At 37.3% G+C, this 14,706-nt stretch overlaps 1 protein-coding gene across 3 annotated transcripts in view; it reads right to left on the bottom strand.

Annotated features, from left to right (window-relative positions):
* Nucleotides 1–1,973: 1,973 nt before the first annotated feature.
* The window catches only part of LOC131075920 (uncharacterized protein YKR070W), a 317,903-nt gene continuing 305,170 nt past the window's right edge, over nucleotides 1,974–14,706 (bottom strand). For all 3 annotated transcript variants that reach the window (XM_058012870.2, XM_058012874.2, XM_058012871.2), the window contains one exon: nucleotides 1,974–2,276. In XM_058012870.2, coding sequence (XP_057868853.2) covers nucleotides 2,211–2,276 — 66 coding nt within the window. In that variant the 3' untranslated portion in view covers nucleotides 1,974–2,210. The remainder of the gene's footprint in view (nucleotides 2,277–14,706) is intronic.

Here is a 14,706-nt window from a genome sequence, read left to right on the forward strand (position 1 = left end):
GTTGATGTAGAGTTTGCAAATTTTGCATTGGATTGTCAATAATCCTATGCAAATATTGTGGCTTCAAGGGTTGTTGCACACCCTCTACAAGAAAAATAATAGCCCCACCCACCCCCTTATGCAAAATCTTCCCTTCGTCGTGATTTGTGGACATGACATGCTTAAACATGAATATTTTTTTTTATCTTTGTAGGGTCTTGGTCTACTAATTCAACACTTTTTTGCCTTCTCTTCTAGACTTATGCAATTGGGTTTTGGATTTGTGGATGGCTCCCACTAAGGGAAAGATTGAGCATTTTCCTTGTGCTAGAGTCTTCTTCATAACATCATTTTCCCCTTCAAAGGATAGGGACTTGTATCTTGATTACACTTTATGGATGTGAAGAGAGAACTCTATTGATTAAGCCTTGGTCTATCTCCTTCAACCCCCTCTCTAGATGTCTCAATGTTAGACTTGTGTGGGTTCAACAATTGAATCTTTCTATTTAGTTTTGGGAAGATTCGTGCTATGAGGCCATGGCATTGCAATGGGTCATTTCTTGAAGGTTGAATGCATCACTTTCTACATGTCACTCTATGTTTATTTGTATTCTATTGGACATTGATATCTCTAAGGCTCTTCACAAGGATATTGCTTTAATGACAATGGATAGGCCTTCAACACAACCACAACTATAAGGATACCCCCTTCAAACATAGACAATGTTTTGCATAAACCATTTGGCTTCTAATTGTCCACTCTCCTAATGTAAGGGTGCAACTACATGATAAACAAATGCATTATTAACTATTTTGCTCAACTATATTCTTAAATAGAGATCCTAGGTTGAACATTATTAAAATGGTATTCTCATATCTTAAATTTATTTAATATCAAATTATAATTTAAAGAAAAATGGACTAATTTGCAGCCCCATATACAAATCCAACCAAAAGTTGATTAATTGAGCACTCACCCCACCCAACATGCATTGAAGGGTAAAGAATTTGTGAATAAATTGGAACTTCCTAATCTTATTAAAGACCCTTTGATGGTGATATATGAATCCATCCTCTTAATGTAGCCACGAAAGCTTAATAAAATCCTCTCACAAATTCCTAAAATAGTCCCTATGGTCCCTTATGAAATTCCAAATGAAAGATTAGTGTGAATCAAAAGTGCAATGAAGTGTAATATGAATACGATAAACTCTAAACCCCACATCTTCATTCTCTCTTTCCTATTATACTTATGACTAGAACTACTACTACGAGGTTTCTTCAACTTGTTTCCATTGTAATAATATGTAAATTACTTTACCAAAAGAGTGAAACCTTACATATGTGGGAGTAACATGGTCCCAAAATATCTTTGTGATCTTACATCGCATACAACATTTCCATGTCAATTCATGGCTATTAGGGGCGTACAACTTTGAATTTAAGTCATTTAAACATAAAAAAATGATCCTCTAAAATGTAGGGTCAAGGGAAAGATTCATAGACATGCCATCTAACAATGAGTTGTTGTCACCACTTATGAAAATTCACCATACTTCCTCCTCATGGCATTGCCATGCCATCACACTACCACATCATTCATTAAGTGATTGTGTATTCTAGAGGATAACAATGTATAGGTGTGTTCAACAATTTTTGAACCCACAAATATTCCACATTATTAAGCAAGAATAATCATCATTTTTCTTTTATAATAGAAAAAAAGTTATTAAAACAACCACTATATTACTATTAATAATTAACAAATATTCAAGTAAGGAACACATAAGCCTAGGAGTAAGGCATTATGTGGATTTTTCTTATCATTATAAATAATTAAATTGTGAAATTTAATAAAATAAATTTCATCTTACTAGAACCTTCAATGTTGCAATGTGATATCATTGAGAATGCATGCATAATTTTTGAGATGGATCAATAACGAACGTCAAACTTAAATCTATAAAACACTAAATTTATAGGAAAATAATCTCTTTGGTAATCAAATAATTTCATTTATTGTTAATGCCATTCAAATTGATTCACTAATTACATTAGTTTCCAAATTTAAATTGAGTGTTTTTCTATATCAGTAATGTTCAATGAAATACATAACACAATAACTTAATAATTAATCAAGCTTTAAAATGAAACGAGAAGACTTCAATACAAAATATTACATTGAGAAAATATAGTCATCTTTCTCAAATGAATTTCAAACAATGTTCTTCCTATAAATATTCCTTTGAATGTTTTTTCAAAATATAATCAATTGCATCTTCAACAGTATCAACTACCTAAACAAATATAAAACCAAATCATATAATTAAATAATAAATGATAACATTAATCAAATGTTAAATAAACAACAATAATAAATAATGGTAACATGGAATGCTAAATTATATATTTGCATATTTAGCATATTCATTATCAAATGTAAGGATTATAACAAACAAAAATTTCCTATGTTCAACATTTAATAAGAAGATATAACACTCCATCTCACATTTACCAGTAACTACAATAAAAATTGAAAAAAAAAAATTCCTACCAAAAAAAAATTAATAAAAAGATATGCCAATACATCTTACATCTCGAAATTATGACAAAATTTAAAGTAAAAAGCGTTCGTGTTTGGTGATCTTATGACATTCTCAAAAGAGGAGAGGTGAAGAAATCCTAAGGAATTCTTATATGACAACCTCGCAATATGATTCATCCTATAAGATATAGTCTAATGAATGCTTTATTATTATTACATTTTGAAAAGTTAGTTTTTATTATTCATTATTATCTTGGAACTCATTCATTCATGAGTTCTAACATGGAAGGTAACACCATCACTTTTGTTTTATGAATATATATGTGATTATGTACATTGTCTCATATTTAACATAAATGGTGGGAAAGCATAATCAGCACAAAGTTTGTTGATTTTTTTTATTTTTTTGGACATCATGTTATTAACTATCATTTTTATTAAAAATTAAAAAAAATAAATTTTGTATCGTATTTTGATTTAATCATTTTATTTAACAACCATTCATAAATGTGGATTTGAATCTAAAATCATTTTTTACGAACTTTGTATCATATTAGCGAGAATAGCGACATATAAGATGCATATAAGTGCAAGGTGTGATGTGGGAGCATCTAGGGGTGTAGGACAATTCTGCATTGTTCAAGAAATATTGTTATTCAAAATTTTAGTTAAAGTTAAGTGATTAAAAATAAATGCAATCATCTCTATGTCTCCACATACTTAGAAAAATGTTCAAGGGGGCATAGGGCATTGACAATATTCAATATTGTGGCTTATGTAAAGGCAATTGTAACTTTTAAAAATGACACCTTTTTCTATCATTTATAATGCTAAAATCATAAAAATACCCCTTTGGACATGGGAAGAAGAAAGAGGAAGAGTCATGCACTCATATTTATTGAATGGTTGCATGAGAATTGGAAAAGACACCTATTCAGGCACCCACTTGGGAAAATTGAAAAGATACCTCTTTAGGTGGCCTCCTAGGGAAGTTGAAAGGTCATCTATTAGCTGTGTTGCATTTCTTAATTGCCATGTGTTGCTCTCTTAGAAGGAACATGAGAATTGCAAGAGGCATAGAGAAACTATAAATAGGGGTTTGAGATAGAGGCTTAAGCATCCAGAGTTGAGTGGAACATTGAGTGTTGAGCAAAGGTTGAGTGGATTATCTAGAGTGGTGTGGATCATTCAAAGTGGAAACATAATTTGAAGTTAAGAAGAATTCTCCTTCTTTGAGGGTTGAGTTGTAGTTTTTCTTACAATATTGGTAAAGCCCATGAGGCTAAGCATTGTAATTTCAAAATATTTTGTTTCTTTATATTGAATTAATAGAAAATAAGTTATTTCTATTCTTGCAATTTTTCTATGCAATTTTATTTGTTATGCTATGCATGAATCTTGGGTAGAGTACCCCTCATATAGTGTAAAAGAGTATGTGTTTTGGGTGTGTTAGGAGATTCTCCTACATCAAATGGTATCAAAGCTAGAGATCTTGAGTGTGTAGATAGATTGCAAAATGTAAGGAAATCTACGCCAAGACCTTGGGTTGGATGAAATGTGTATGAGAGCACATTGGTTATCCTTCAATAAGGATTGAAGATGGATAGAAGGTGCACATAGTTCCTACACTAAGAGAGATTGGGTAGACAAAGTGAGAGGTGTGTCTTCTAGAAATCTTTGTTGGGTAGAGGATAGGTGTGAATGTGAGTTTTGTTACAAGTTGGAAACTTTATGTGAAGATGAAAAAAAGAAAGAGTTTGGGGTTGGTTGTGGGAAATCCCTCAAGAATTTCAATCCTTTTCAAGAGAGAAAGAATGTAAACGAGGAGTATGATAAAAACTTTAAGGGAAATAAAAGCAACAATAGAAAATAGAAGAGAGGGAAAAAGTGGGTATGAAGGAGTCGCATTATCTTTCTAACAAATATACATTTATAAATGAAGTTGTATATGCACATGAAGAGGAAAATGGAAATATTGCAGCAACATGTCTTAATGATGGGAAGGAAGAGAGCAAAGGTGAAGTTGTAGAGGTTGAGGTTGAGAAAGAGGAGAGTGGAGCAGTAGATAATAGTCTTGTGGAGGACATAAAGGTATTTGAAGATGTCACATCAATGATAGATTAATGAACATGAGCATGCCATCTTAGAGGATATTCAAAGAATCAACTTAGAAGATGAACCTGAGAAGAAGGTGGAAGAGATTACAACAGGGAGAAGTCTTTGTGGACACTTGAAAATATTGATAGCAAAAGAGAAAGGTGAAGAAAAAGTTGCAATAGTGGATGATATTGTAGTAGTCAAGGAAGAATGACTCACATCAATTGAAGATGAAGGAGCATGTCTTTGGGAAGGCATGAAAGAAGAAAACAAAGAGGTTGTAGTTGTGGATGTTATTGTAGAAGATACAGATGTAACAAAAGTTGATAAATGACCTTTGGAGGGCATTATCGCAGTCAAGGTAGGGAGACCCAATGAAGGACATCCCCACCTTCCAGCCTATAACACAAAACACCATGCAAGATACTGACAACCGGTAACAGATCACAAGATATAATCGGTAAGCAACCCTAACTGGTACAAGCAACACAAGAGATAACCGGTAACCAGATAAATCAATCACTATATCCATTTAATGAATTACGTAAGCCTTCAACGGCTACACATGCTGACTACAACCTAGGATTACAAAACAATCCATACAACACAAATCTAAGATCTGTAGATCTTTTGCTCGACAAATTGGCCTCCGGTAACAGTCTGCACTGTTATGCACTGATCCGAACCTCAGTCCCCTGGACCAAAATCTCTTCGGAAACTACATCTTCGCTCGATCTCTTCTTCCTCCGACCTTCATCCCCGAAATGAATCTCAAAACTTTCCCTTTATACCATCTACAAGTAATAACAACTCAATCAAGTCGGCCAAGACCAACCGGTTCGTGATGAAACGTGTATACGATAAAATGTCGGCCCAAATCACCAAGAACATCTTCAAATGCATAAAACTACATGTGGTCCTCCGGGAACATCGGACAAGGCCCAAAACAACATCGCTCAACGATCCGCAAGTTACGGAAACCACCCACAACCTGATTCATCTTTGCTCCATACACTGCAAAACCAACCAGTAAGAACATACCAATACGGGGCCAATATTGGGATCGATGTCTCACTGAGATCAAATCCAAATGCCGATTTGAATTACTCTGGTGCTCTTGCATCAAACTCTCGGGGTTAATTGAAAAGTGAGTCCCATCACTTGATCTGGTTCGGCGATCTCTCAGTAGGTACTTGCAACTGCCTCAGGGGTTCGACGGTCTAATTACAAGTTTCGATTGCCTCTCCTCAGCGATCTACTGGTCCACCCTGCAGCCTATCTCGATTCGATGATTTGTTCAAGTCTCCACCCACTAACTGCCTCAAGCTCAAGCTCTAGGTTCGACAGTCTGCTTGCAAGCCTTGTACTACCTCACGGTCGACGATCTGCACAAGTCTACAAGCTGCCTCAACTTCCTTCCAACCAACCGGTACATAACCAGGTCTTCTTCAATCAATAGGTTCACAAACCCGCTCTGATACCACTTAGCGCAGTCAAGGTAGGGAGACCCAATGAAGGACATCCCCATCTTGCAGCCTATAACACAAAACACCATGCAAGATACCGACAACCAGTAACAAATCACAAGATATAACTGGTAAGCAACCCTAACCGATAGAAGCAACACAAGACATAACCGGTAACCGGATAAATAAATCACTACATCCATTTAATGAATTACATAAGCCTTCAGCGACTACACATGCTAATCGCAACCCAGGATTACCAAACAATCCATACAAGACAAATCTAAGATCCGCAGATCTTCTACTTGACAAATAGGCCTCCGGTAACAGTCTGTACTGATCCGGATCTCAGTCCCTCTGGACTTCAGTCTCCCCAGACCAGAATCTCTCTAGAAACTACATCTTCGCTCGATCTCTTCTCTCTCTGACCTTCGTCCCCGAAATGAATCTCAAAACTTTCCCTTTATACCATCTGCAAGCAATAACAACTCGATCAAGTTGGCCAAGACCAACCGGTTCATGATGAAACGTGTAAACGATAACATCAAATCACCAAGAACATCTTCAAATGCATAAAACTACACGTGATCCTCCGAGAACATTAGACAAGGCCCAAAACAACATCGCTCAACGATCTGCAAGTTACGGAAACCACCCGCAACCCGATTCATCTTCGCTCCATACACTGCAAAACCAACCAGTAAGAACATACCAATACCGGGCCAATACCAGGATCTATGTCTCACCGGGATCAAATCGAAATGTCGGTTTGAACTACTCTGGTGCTCCTGCATTAGACTCTCGGGGTTAATTAAAAAGTGAGTCCCATCACTTGATCTGGTTCAACGATATGTCAGTAGGTACTTGCAACTGCCTTAGGGGTTTAGCGGTCTGACTACAGGTTTCGGTTGCCTCTCCTCGGCAATCTACCAGTCCACCCTACAGCTTGCCTTGGTTTGGCAATCTGTTAAGTCTCCACCCACTAACTACCTCAATCTCAAGCTCTAGGTTTGACAGTCTGCTTGCAAGCCTTGTACTGCCTCATGGTCGACGATTTGCACAAGTCTACAAACTGCCTCAGCTTCCTACCAACCAACCGGTACATAACCAGGTCTTCTTCGATCAACAGGTTCACAAACCCGCTCTGATACGACTTAATGCAGTCAAGGTAGGAAGACCCAATGAAGGACATCCTTACCTTGCAGCCTATAACGCAAAACACCATGCAAGATACCGACAACCGGTAACAGATCACAAGATATAACCGGTAAGCAACCCTAACCGGTAGAAGCAACACAAGACATAGCCGATAACCAGATAAATCAATCATTATATCCTTTTAATGAATTAGATAAGCCTTCAGCGACTACACATGCTGACCGCAACCTAGGATTACAAAACAATCAATACAACACAAATCTAAGATCCATAGATCTTCTGCTTGACAAATAGGCCTCCGATAACAATCTGCACTGATCCGGATCTCAGTCCCTCTAGACTTCAGTCCCCCCGGACCAAAATCTCTCCGAAAAGTACATATTCGCTCGATCTCTTCTTCCTCCGATTTCTGTCCCTGAAATGATTCTCAAAACTTTCCCTTTATACCATCCACAAGCAATAACAACTCGATCAAGTTGGCCAAGACCAATCGGTTCATGATGAAACGTGTAAACAATAACATGTCAGCCCAAATCACCAAGAACATCTTCAAATGCATAAAACTACATGTGGTCCTCCAGGAATATCAGACAAGGCCCAAAACAACATCACTCAACGATTCGCAAGTTATAGAAACCACCCGCAACCCAATTCATCTTCGCACCATACGCTGCAAAACCAACTAGAAAGAACATACCAATACCAGGCCAATATCGGGATCGATGTCTCACCGGGATCAAATCCAAATGTCGATTTGAACTACTCTGATGCTCTGACATCAGGCATGAGGATGATGGAGAGTGTGGAGCAACCAAATAGAAAGAGGTTGGTTGTAAATAAAGAGAATGCTAGAGACATGAATGTTGAGGTGGTGAGCACAAAAGAGGTTGTAGAATGCATTTGGTGGAAGTGGTTGGACTTGGGTGGGTTAAAACCCACAAAGAAGAGAAGAGGAATTTTGAGTGGTGAGATGAGAGGGGATGTTGAGTGGAGCAACATTTGGTGGAGGAGGTTGGGATATGGTGGAGCTAATTCCACATCAAGGAAGACAACATAAGAGAAGAGTTGTTAGAGGAGGATACTTGTTCTAGCTAGGTGCTGGAAGAGGAGAAAGAAGAACTAGTTGGAGGCACCTGTTACAGTCAGGGAGTTCATTGAAGATTGTTGGCAATATAAAAGGGTGGCTCTACCATCCAACACCATTTTGTGAGACCAAACACAAAATTTTCCTACCCGGAGTGTCTGATGCAAGAGCATCTAAGGGTGTAGGACAATCCTGCATCGTCTTAAAAATATTGTTATTTATAAATTTGGTTAAGGTTAGGTGAATAAAAATAAATGCAAGCATCTATGGGTCTACAGGTACTTAGAAAAGTGTTCAGAGGGGATTTGAGGGTTGAAATTATTCGATATTTGTGACCTATGTCTAAAGGCAATTATAATTTTCAAGAAATAACACCCTTTTTTATCATTTATTATGTTGAAATCATATTACCTTTTTGGACGTGGGAACAAGGAAGGGGAAGAGCCATGCACTCATACTTATTGAAGGGTCACATAAAAATTGAAAAAGATGCCTTTTTAGGCACCCACTTAGGAAAATTTGAAAGACACCTCTTTAGGTGGCCTCCTAAGGAAGTTGAAAGGTCATCGATTGGCATTTCTCCATTGTCAAGTGTTTCTCTCTTAGAGAAAGCATGAGAATTGCAAGAGGTATAAGAAAACTATAAATAAGGGCCTGGGATAGAGGTTTAGAGTTGAGTGGATCATTTAGAGTTAAGCCAAGGTTGAGTGGATCATCTAGAGTGGTGTTATCATTCAAAGTGGAGTGAAAATTTTAAGTTGAGAAGAATTCTCCTCCTTTTAAGGGTTGAGTTGTAGTTTTTCTTGCAAGATTGGTAAAGCCCATGAGCCTAAGCATTGTAATTTGTGAATATTTGTAAGGACTATATTCCATCTAATGGGAAATTCACATGGACAAATAGAAGGTCAAATTTCCTTCATATTGCTGAGAGATTGGATAGCTTCTTCATCAACCTTACTTGGATCTTGCTACATGGTTGTTGTAAATAAAAAAAATTGCCCCTGTTTGGATCAGATTACTTCCTATTGCGGATTAGTTTAGACTTTGGTATGGCTCATAAAAAATCCAAGTCCTCCTTCAAGTTTGAGCAAATGTTGATCAGGGATCCGTCCTTCCTTCATTTCCTCAAATTTTGGTGGCAAAAATTTCTTTTCATCTAGGGATCTAGAATGTATCAACTCTATAAGAAACTTCAGATTTTGAAAGCCCACATCAAAGTATGGAACAAACAGGTATTCAAAAATATTTTGCTTCTAAGGCTGATCTTGAGGATCAACTATCCAAGATTAATGCAAGAATTGTTGAAAATGGTATCAATCCAACTTCTTACCAAGAGCCAAAAACAATCCAACATGCCTATGAGGGGGTTCTCTCTATAGAAGAGATGTTCTCGCGCCAAAAGTCAAGAGAACTTTGGCTCAAAGATGGGGATAAAAACACCAAATTCTTCCATTCATCAGCCAAATTGAGAGCCATTTCTAATTCAATCTTTCAAATTAAGGATTCATCTGGGGTCCTCTTAGTTGAGAATGAGAAAATCTAGCTTGAGGCAGTCCAATTTTTCTCCAATCTCTTTCCAACTCCTTGAGAGGGTGTAGATTCAAAAGCTAATGAACTTTGTGGCCTCCTTGAAAACATCCCTCCTTTGGAATCCAATCAAGATAACTTAGATCTCCTCAAACCATTTTCCCTTGAAGAAGTTAGGGATGTAGTATTCTCTCTGTCCCCTGACAAATCTCTTGGTCCTAATGGACTAGCTGCCCTCTTCTTCCAAAAATGTTGGGAGTTTGTGGGAATCGAGGTTTGGTCAGCTCTTGAAGAGGCAAGAAGGAATGGTAATATCCTCAAACAGTTCAACACAACTTTCTTAGCTCTTATTCCTGAAAAGAGTTGCCTTGATTCCTTTGTTGATTTCAGACCAATTTCCCTTTCCAATACAATCTACAAGATATTCACCAAGGCTATTTCAATTAGACTTGCGAAGGCAATTCCTAAAATCATCTTAGAAGAACAAGGACTATCTATCCCTAGAAAGGAGACTTTTGAGGGTGCCTTGATTGCCCATGGGGTTCTTCACTCTATCAAACAACATAAATTGGAGAGCATGATTATAAAACTAGAAATGTTAAAGGCAAATGATAGAGTCAACTAGAAAGTATTAAAGAGCAAGAGCTCCTCAAATTTGGATTCTCAATCAAATGGAGTAGTTGGATCATTTAATGTGTTTCAAGCGTCAAAGTTTTTGTTCTAATTAATGGGCAACCATGTGGTTTCTTTTCTCTGTCCCAAGGAATCGGACAAGGTGATTCACTATCTCCTTATTTATCATCTTGGTTGAGGCTCTTAATCTATCTATTGCTGCTAAACATCGTCTTCAATTGTGGAGAGGAATCAAAATCCCTCGCTCAGAGGTAGCCATTACACACTTTTTGTTGATGATACAATTTTATTTGGTGAAGCTACTATACAAGAGGCTCAAACTATCAAATTGGTGTTGAGCAAGTATTGTGATGTCATAGGTCAGAAAATTAATGCTACTCAATCAAAGATATTTTCTCATAACTTCTCCTCAAGTGTTTCTCAGAGTTTGTCTGAGTTTCTTCGATTCAAACAAGAGTTGCTCCCAAGTAAATACCTAAGCATTCCTCTATTTGTAGGAAAAAAACAAAAGATCATTTTGGGATAGCATCTCAAACAAAAGTAAGAATAAAATTTATTTGTGGAAAAACACTTGGCTTTCCCTAGCAGGCAAAATCCTCATGATCCAATCTATTTTGGCTACCATCCATAACTACATCATGTCAATTCTCCCTATTCCTAAGGGAGTTTTGGTTGACATTGAATCTAAACTCAAGAGATTTCTCTGGAAAGGTAATAAAGATCCAAAATAAAAACTTCATCTTTTATCTTGGGAGAAGGTATGTACTCCCAAAGCTGTTGGAGGATCAAGTATCCACAATTTGGAATGTAGAAATGTGGACTTAGGTGCAAAGTTGGTTTGGAAAATGTTTGCCGACCACAACTCTAAATTGGAAACAATCATGAGAACAAAATATTTGGACTCTAATGACCCAGAAAAGATTTTCACAACCCCAAATCCACCTTTGGGTTCCCAAATGTGGAGCTTCATGGTCAACTGTAGAAAGATCTTTCTTCCTTTCTTAACCTGGGTCATCCATGATGGGAGAACAACATTTTTTAGGGCTCTTGGAATGGCTTTCCTCCCCTAAACAATCTGGAATCATTAGCTTAGTCAAAATCCCTCCTCAAAGAAGCTCGGGGTGACAAAATGAGTGATTATATCATCACTGAAGAATGTAATGGGTTGAGATCAGTTCACTAGAAAGACCTTTCCTTTGCTCCTATTCCTACATATCAAAGAAACATTCTTCAAAGAGAACTCAATTAGAGGTTTGCGCATTTTAAAGACTCCGAAGATTGTATTATTTGGTCTCCTTCTCCTTCGGGCAATTATTCAGTCAAACAAGGCTACAATATTATTAGGGATCCTAGACCGGCTGCAAAGGCAAGATGTTTTTCCTTCAGTTGGTTAGATGCAGGTCTTCCTAAGGCAGGTTCCTTTTCTTGGTTAGCTCTAAAGGGAAGGATATTAACGAATGACAAAATTTCTCATCCACAGATTGTTCCTATTTTTAATTGTGTGCTATGTGATTCTGAATGTGAAACCATAAATCACTTACTCTTGTCCTATACTTTCACTCAGTCTTGCTAGTTATGGTTACAAGATAAACTTCATTGGAGTGCCCCACTTCATTCTAATTTGGTAGAAGTATTTGGATCCTGGCCTCTCCTCCACCAAAACTCTTTCTTTGTTGTAATTTGTAAGGTTGCACCAGCCATCCTGATCTAGAACATCTGGTGGGAAAGAAACAAGTGCATCTTTAGGAATGAGACAAATACTCTGGATTATGTTCTCTTGAACATTGAAAAATCAATTTGAGAGTCAATAAATGCATATACTATCAAGCATAAGAGAATTGGCTCTTGCTATTAATTTGAGGATGACAAGATCCTCTTAGAATGGAAACTCATATCTCTCCCATTCAAAGGGAGTCCGGTTAACAGTTTACCCAAGAGTGTTAAGATGAAAGAAATCAAATGGAAGCCCTTTGATAAAAATATTGTCAAATTGAACTTTGATGGGGCTTCAAAAGGAAACCTTGGTATTCTGAGGGTAGGGTGTATACTTAGAGACTCCATGGGGTTTGGTTGTAGCATTTGTTGCTGCTAAAGCTCCAAATGATATGAATAATATGGTTGAAGGACTCTGGTTACTGGTCTTAAACATGCAATGAAGTGTTAAGTGAGGCATCTTATCATTGAAGGGGATTCCCAGATTATTATCTCTGCATTTAGGACAAGGGAAGCTACAAATTGGAAAATTAATTAGATCCTACAAGAAGCAAGGGATTGTTTTCCATTCTTCCATTGTTATCATCTCCTTCATTGCTTTGGAGAAGCAAACAAGGTTGCAAATGTGTTGGCAAATAGGGGTTGCACCCAAGTTGTTGAGGAATCCTTTAATCTCCTTGAGCTAATGGCGGATCCCTTTCTATCCTCATTCATTAAGGATGATGCTAAGCATGTTTAACTTTTTGTTTGTCTACTCTCAGGTTTTGGTTTTCCTATCCTCTCCTCTGATGGCCAATTGCTCATGGTTTCAAATTCTTTTTTCAAAGATGCTTTTGTGCTCACTTCCTTGCATGATGCTCAACTTTCAAAACAATAAGCATCACGTGACTCCTCCAACTTGTAGGTTCATGTGTCTTCAGACTCCTTGCCTGGGGATTCGATCGGTACATTTTGTTGGTCACATTCTCAACATGTGGTCTAGTGAATGGATCTCATCATACTTAGTCTAGTTGTACTAAGATTTTCTTGGCCCCTTCAATTCGAAGGTTGTTGTTCAATCTTTAAGCCCCATGTGTTGTTTGTATCCATGTCAAAAGTTTCAGTTCCTTGCTCCTTGTAGTTTGCAAGCCCCTATGCTACCAAAAACCTTTTTTGGGGTCTATTTTGGTTTGTTGTTGGTCTCATGCTCTGAATGGGTGAACTTACCAAATAATTTCATCATTCATTGTGTAGTCCGCAAAAGATTTATCAAGGGAAGTTGGCTTTGAGTTGATATGATTTACTCCTACATGCATCTCCTTGATCCTCTTGTAAATAAGGTTCACATACTGCATTCTTTGCCTCTTCCTCAGGCCTTTAGTGGCTTTCAAGTAGACATGCCCTCTCAACATTTAAGATTTGATCTTTTGCTGCTATTTTGTGTCTCATTGTGTATCTTAGCAGATTTGTCACTTGCTTTGAAATGTTAAAATTCTTTGGTGTTGCATGTGAATGTGAAAATGGGTCTCTGGATTAGCAATGCCATCAGCTCTTTCATTCTGAGGATGAGTCAGTTTGGGAGGCAATATCCCTTATCCTTAAAAACAACATTGGTGAAGATGGCTCTCCTATCCACAATGCTCAGGTTTTTGAATTTTTCTTCACCCCATTACTCCAAGTAGTCCCATTTCCTGATTGGGTCTGCATAGTGGGTAGTAAAATTGGTGGTTGGCCAATATCGGCCGAATGTAGCCCAAGCCTTGGGTTGTGTTGATATTGATATGATCTTGGGCTCTTTAGGTGGAGTTTTCAATCTTTCAAGGGAAGGCAATGAAGATAAAATAGAGGCGACATGGAACCTCTTCAAATCCTGTGTAAACTATGATGACTATGTGCCCATGAATATCTTCTATTCAAACAACGACCTGATCTCTTTGAGGAAGCTCACAAGCGCAAGATTCAGGATTTCTTCTCAAGCCTTGCCACAATTGTGGCCAAGTTTAATTAAGGGCCTTCTTTGCTAAAGCCTCTCTCTCCTGTTTTGGTTTGTATTACTGCTAATCCTCAACACTTGGTTTCTGTTGTGCATCTTCGGTTCATACAGCTGGTGTTGGACCCTTTCAATTCTGTCTCTATGAGGTTAAATCCAGAGGTGCTCGAGGAGTATTCCTCTTGTCTAGTTGAATATTGTTGCCTTAATGGTTGAGCCTTGCTCCTATATCTTGTGCAGCTTCTTTATCTATGTATTTTCCCTATTATTAATATATTATACGCTCTATGTGTTTTACCAAAAAAATATTAAAAAAATTCAAATATTTGTGTTTCTTTATATTGAACTAATAGAAAATCAGTTATTTCTATTCTTGCAATTTTTCTATGCAATTTCATTTGTTATGCTATTCATGAATCTTGGGTGGAGTACCCCTCATATAGTGCAAAAGAGCATGTGTTTTGGGCATGTTAGGAGATTCTCCTACATCAAATAGTGAAATTAGAAATTGAAACTAAATATTTGAGAGTTTCAA

Source organism: Cryptomeria japonica, chromosome 9, assembly GCF_030272615.1.
Source record: "Cryptomeria japonica chromosome 9, Sugi_1.0, whole genome shotgun sequence".
Lineage (NCBI taxonomy): Eukaryota > Viridiplantae > Streptophyta > Pinopsida > Cupressales > Cupressaceae > Cryptomeria > Cryptomeria japonica.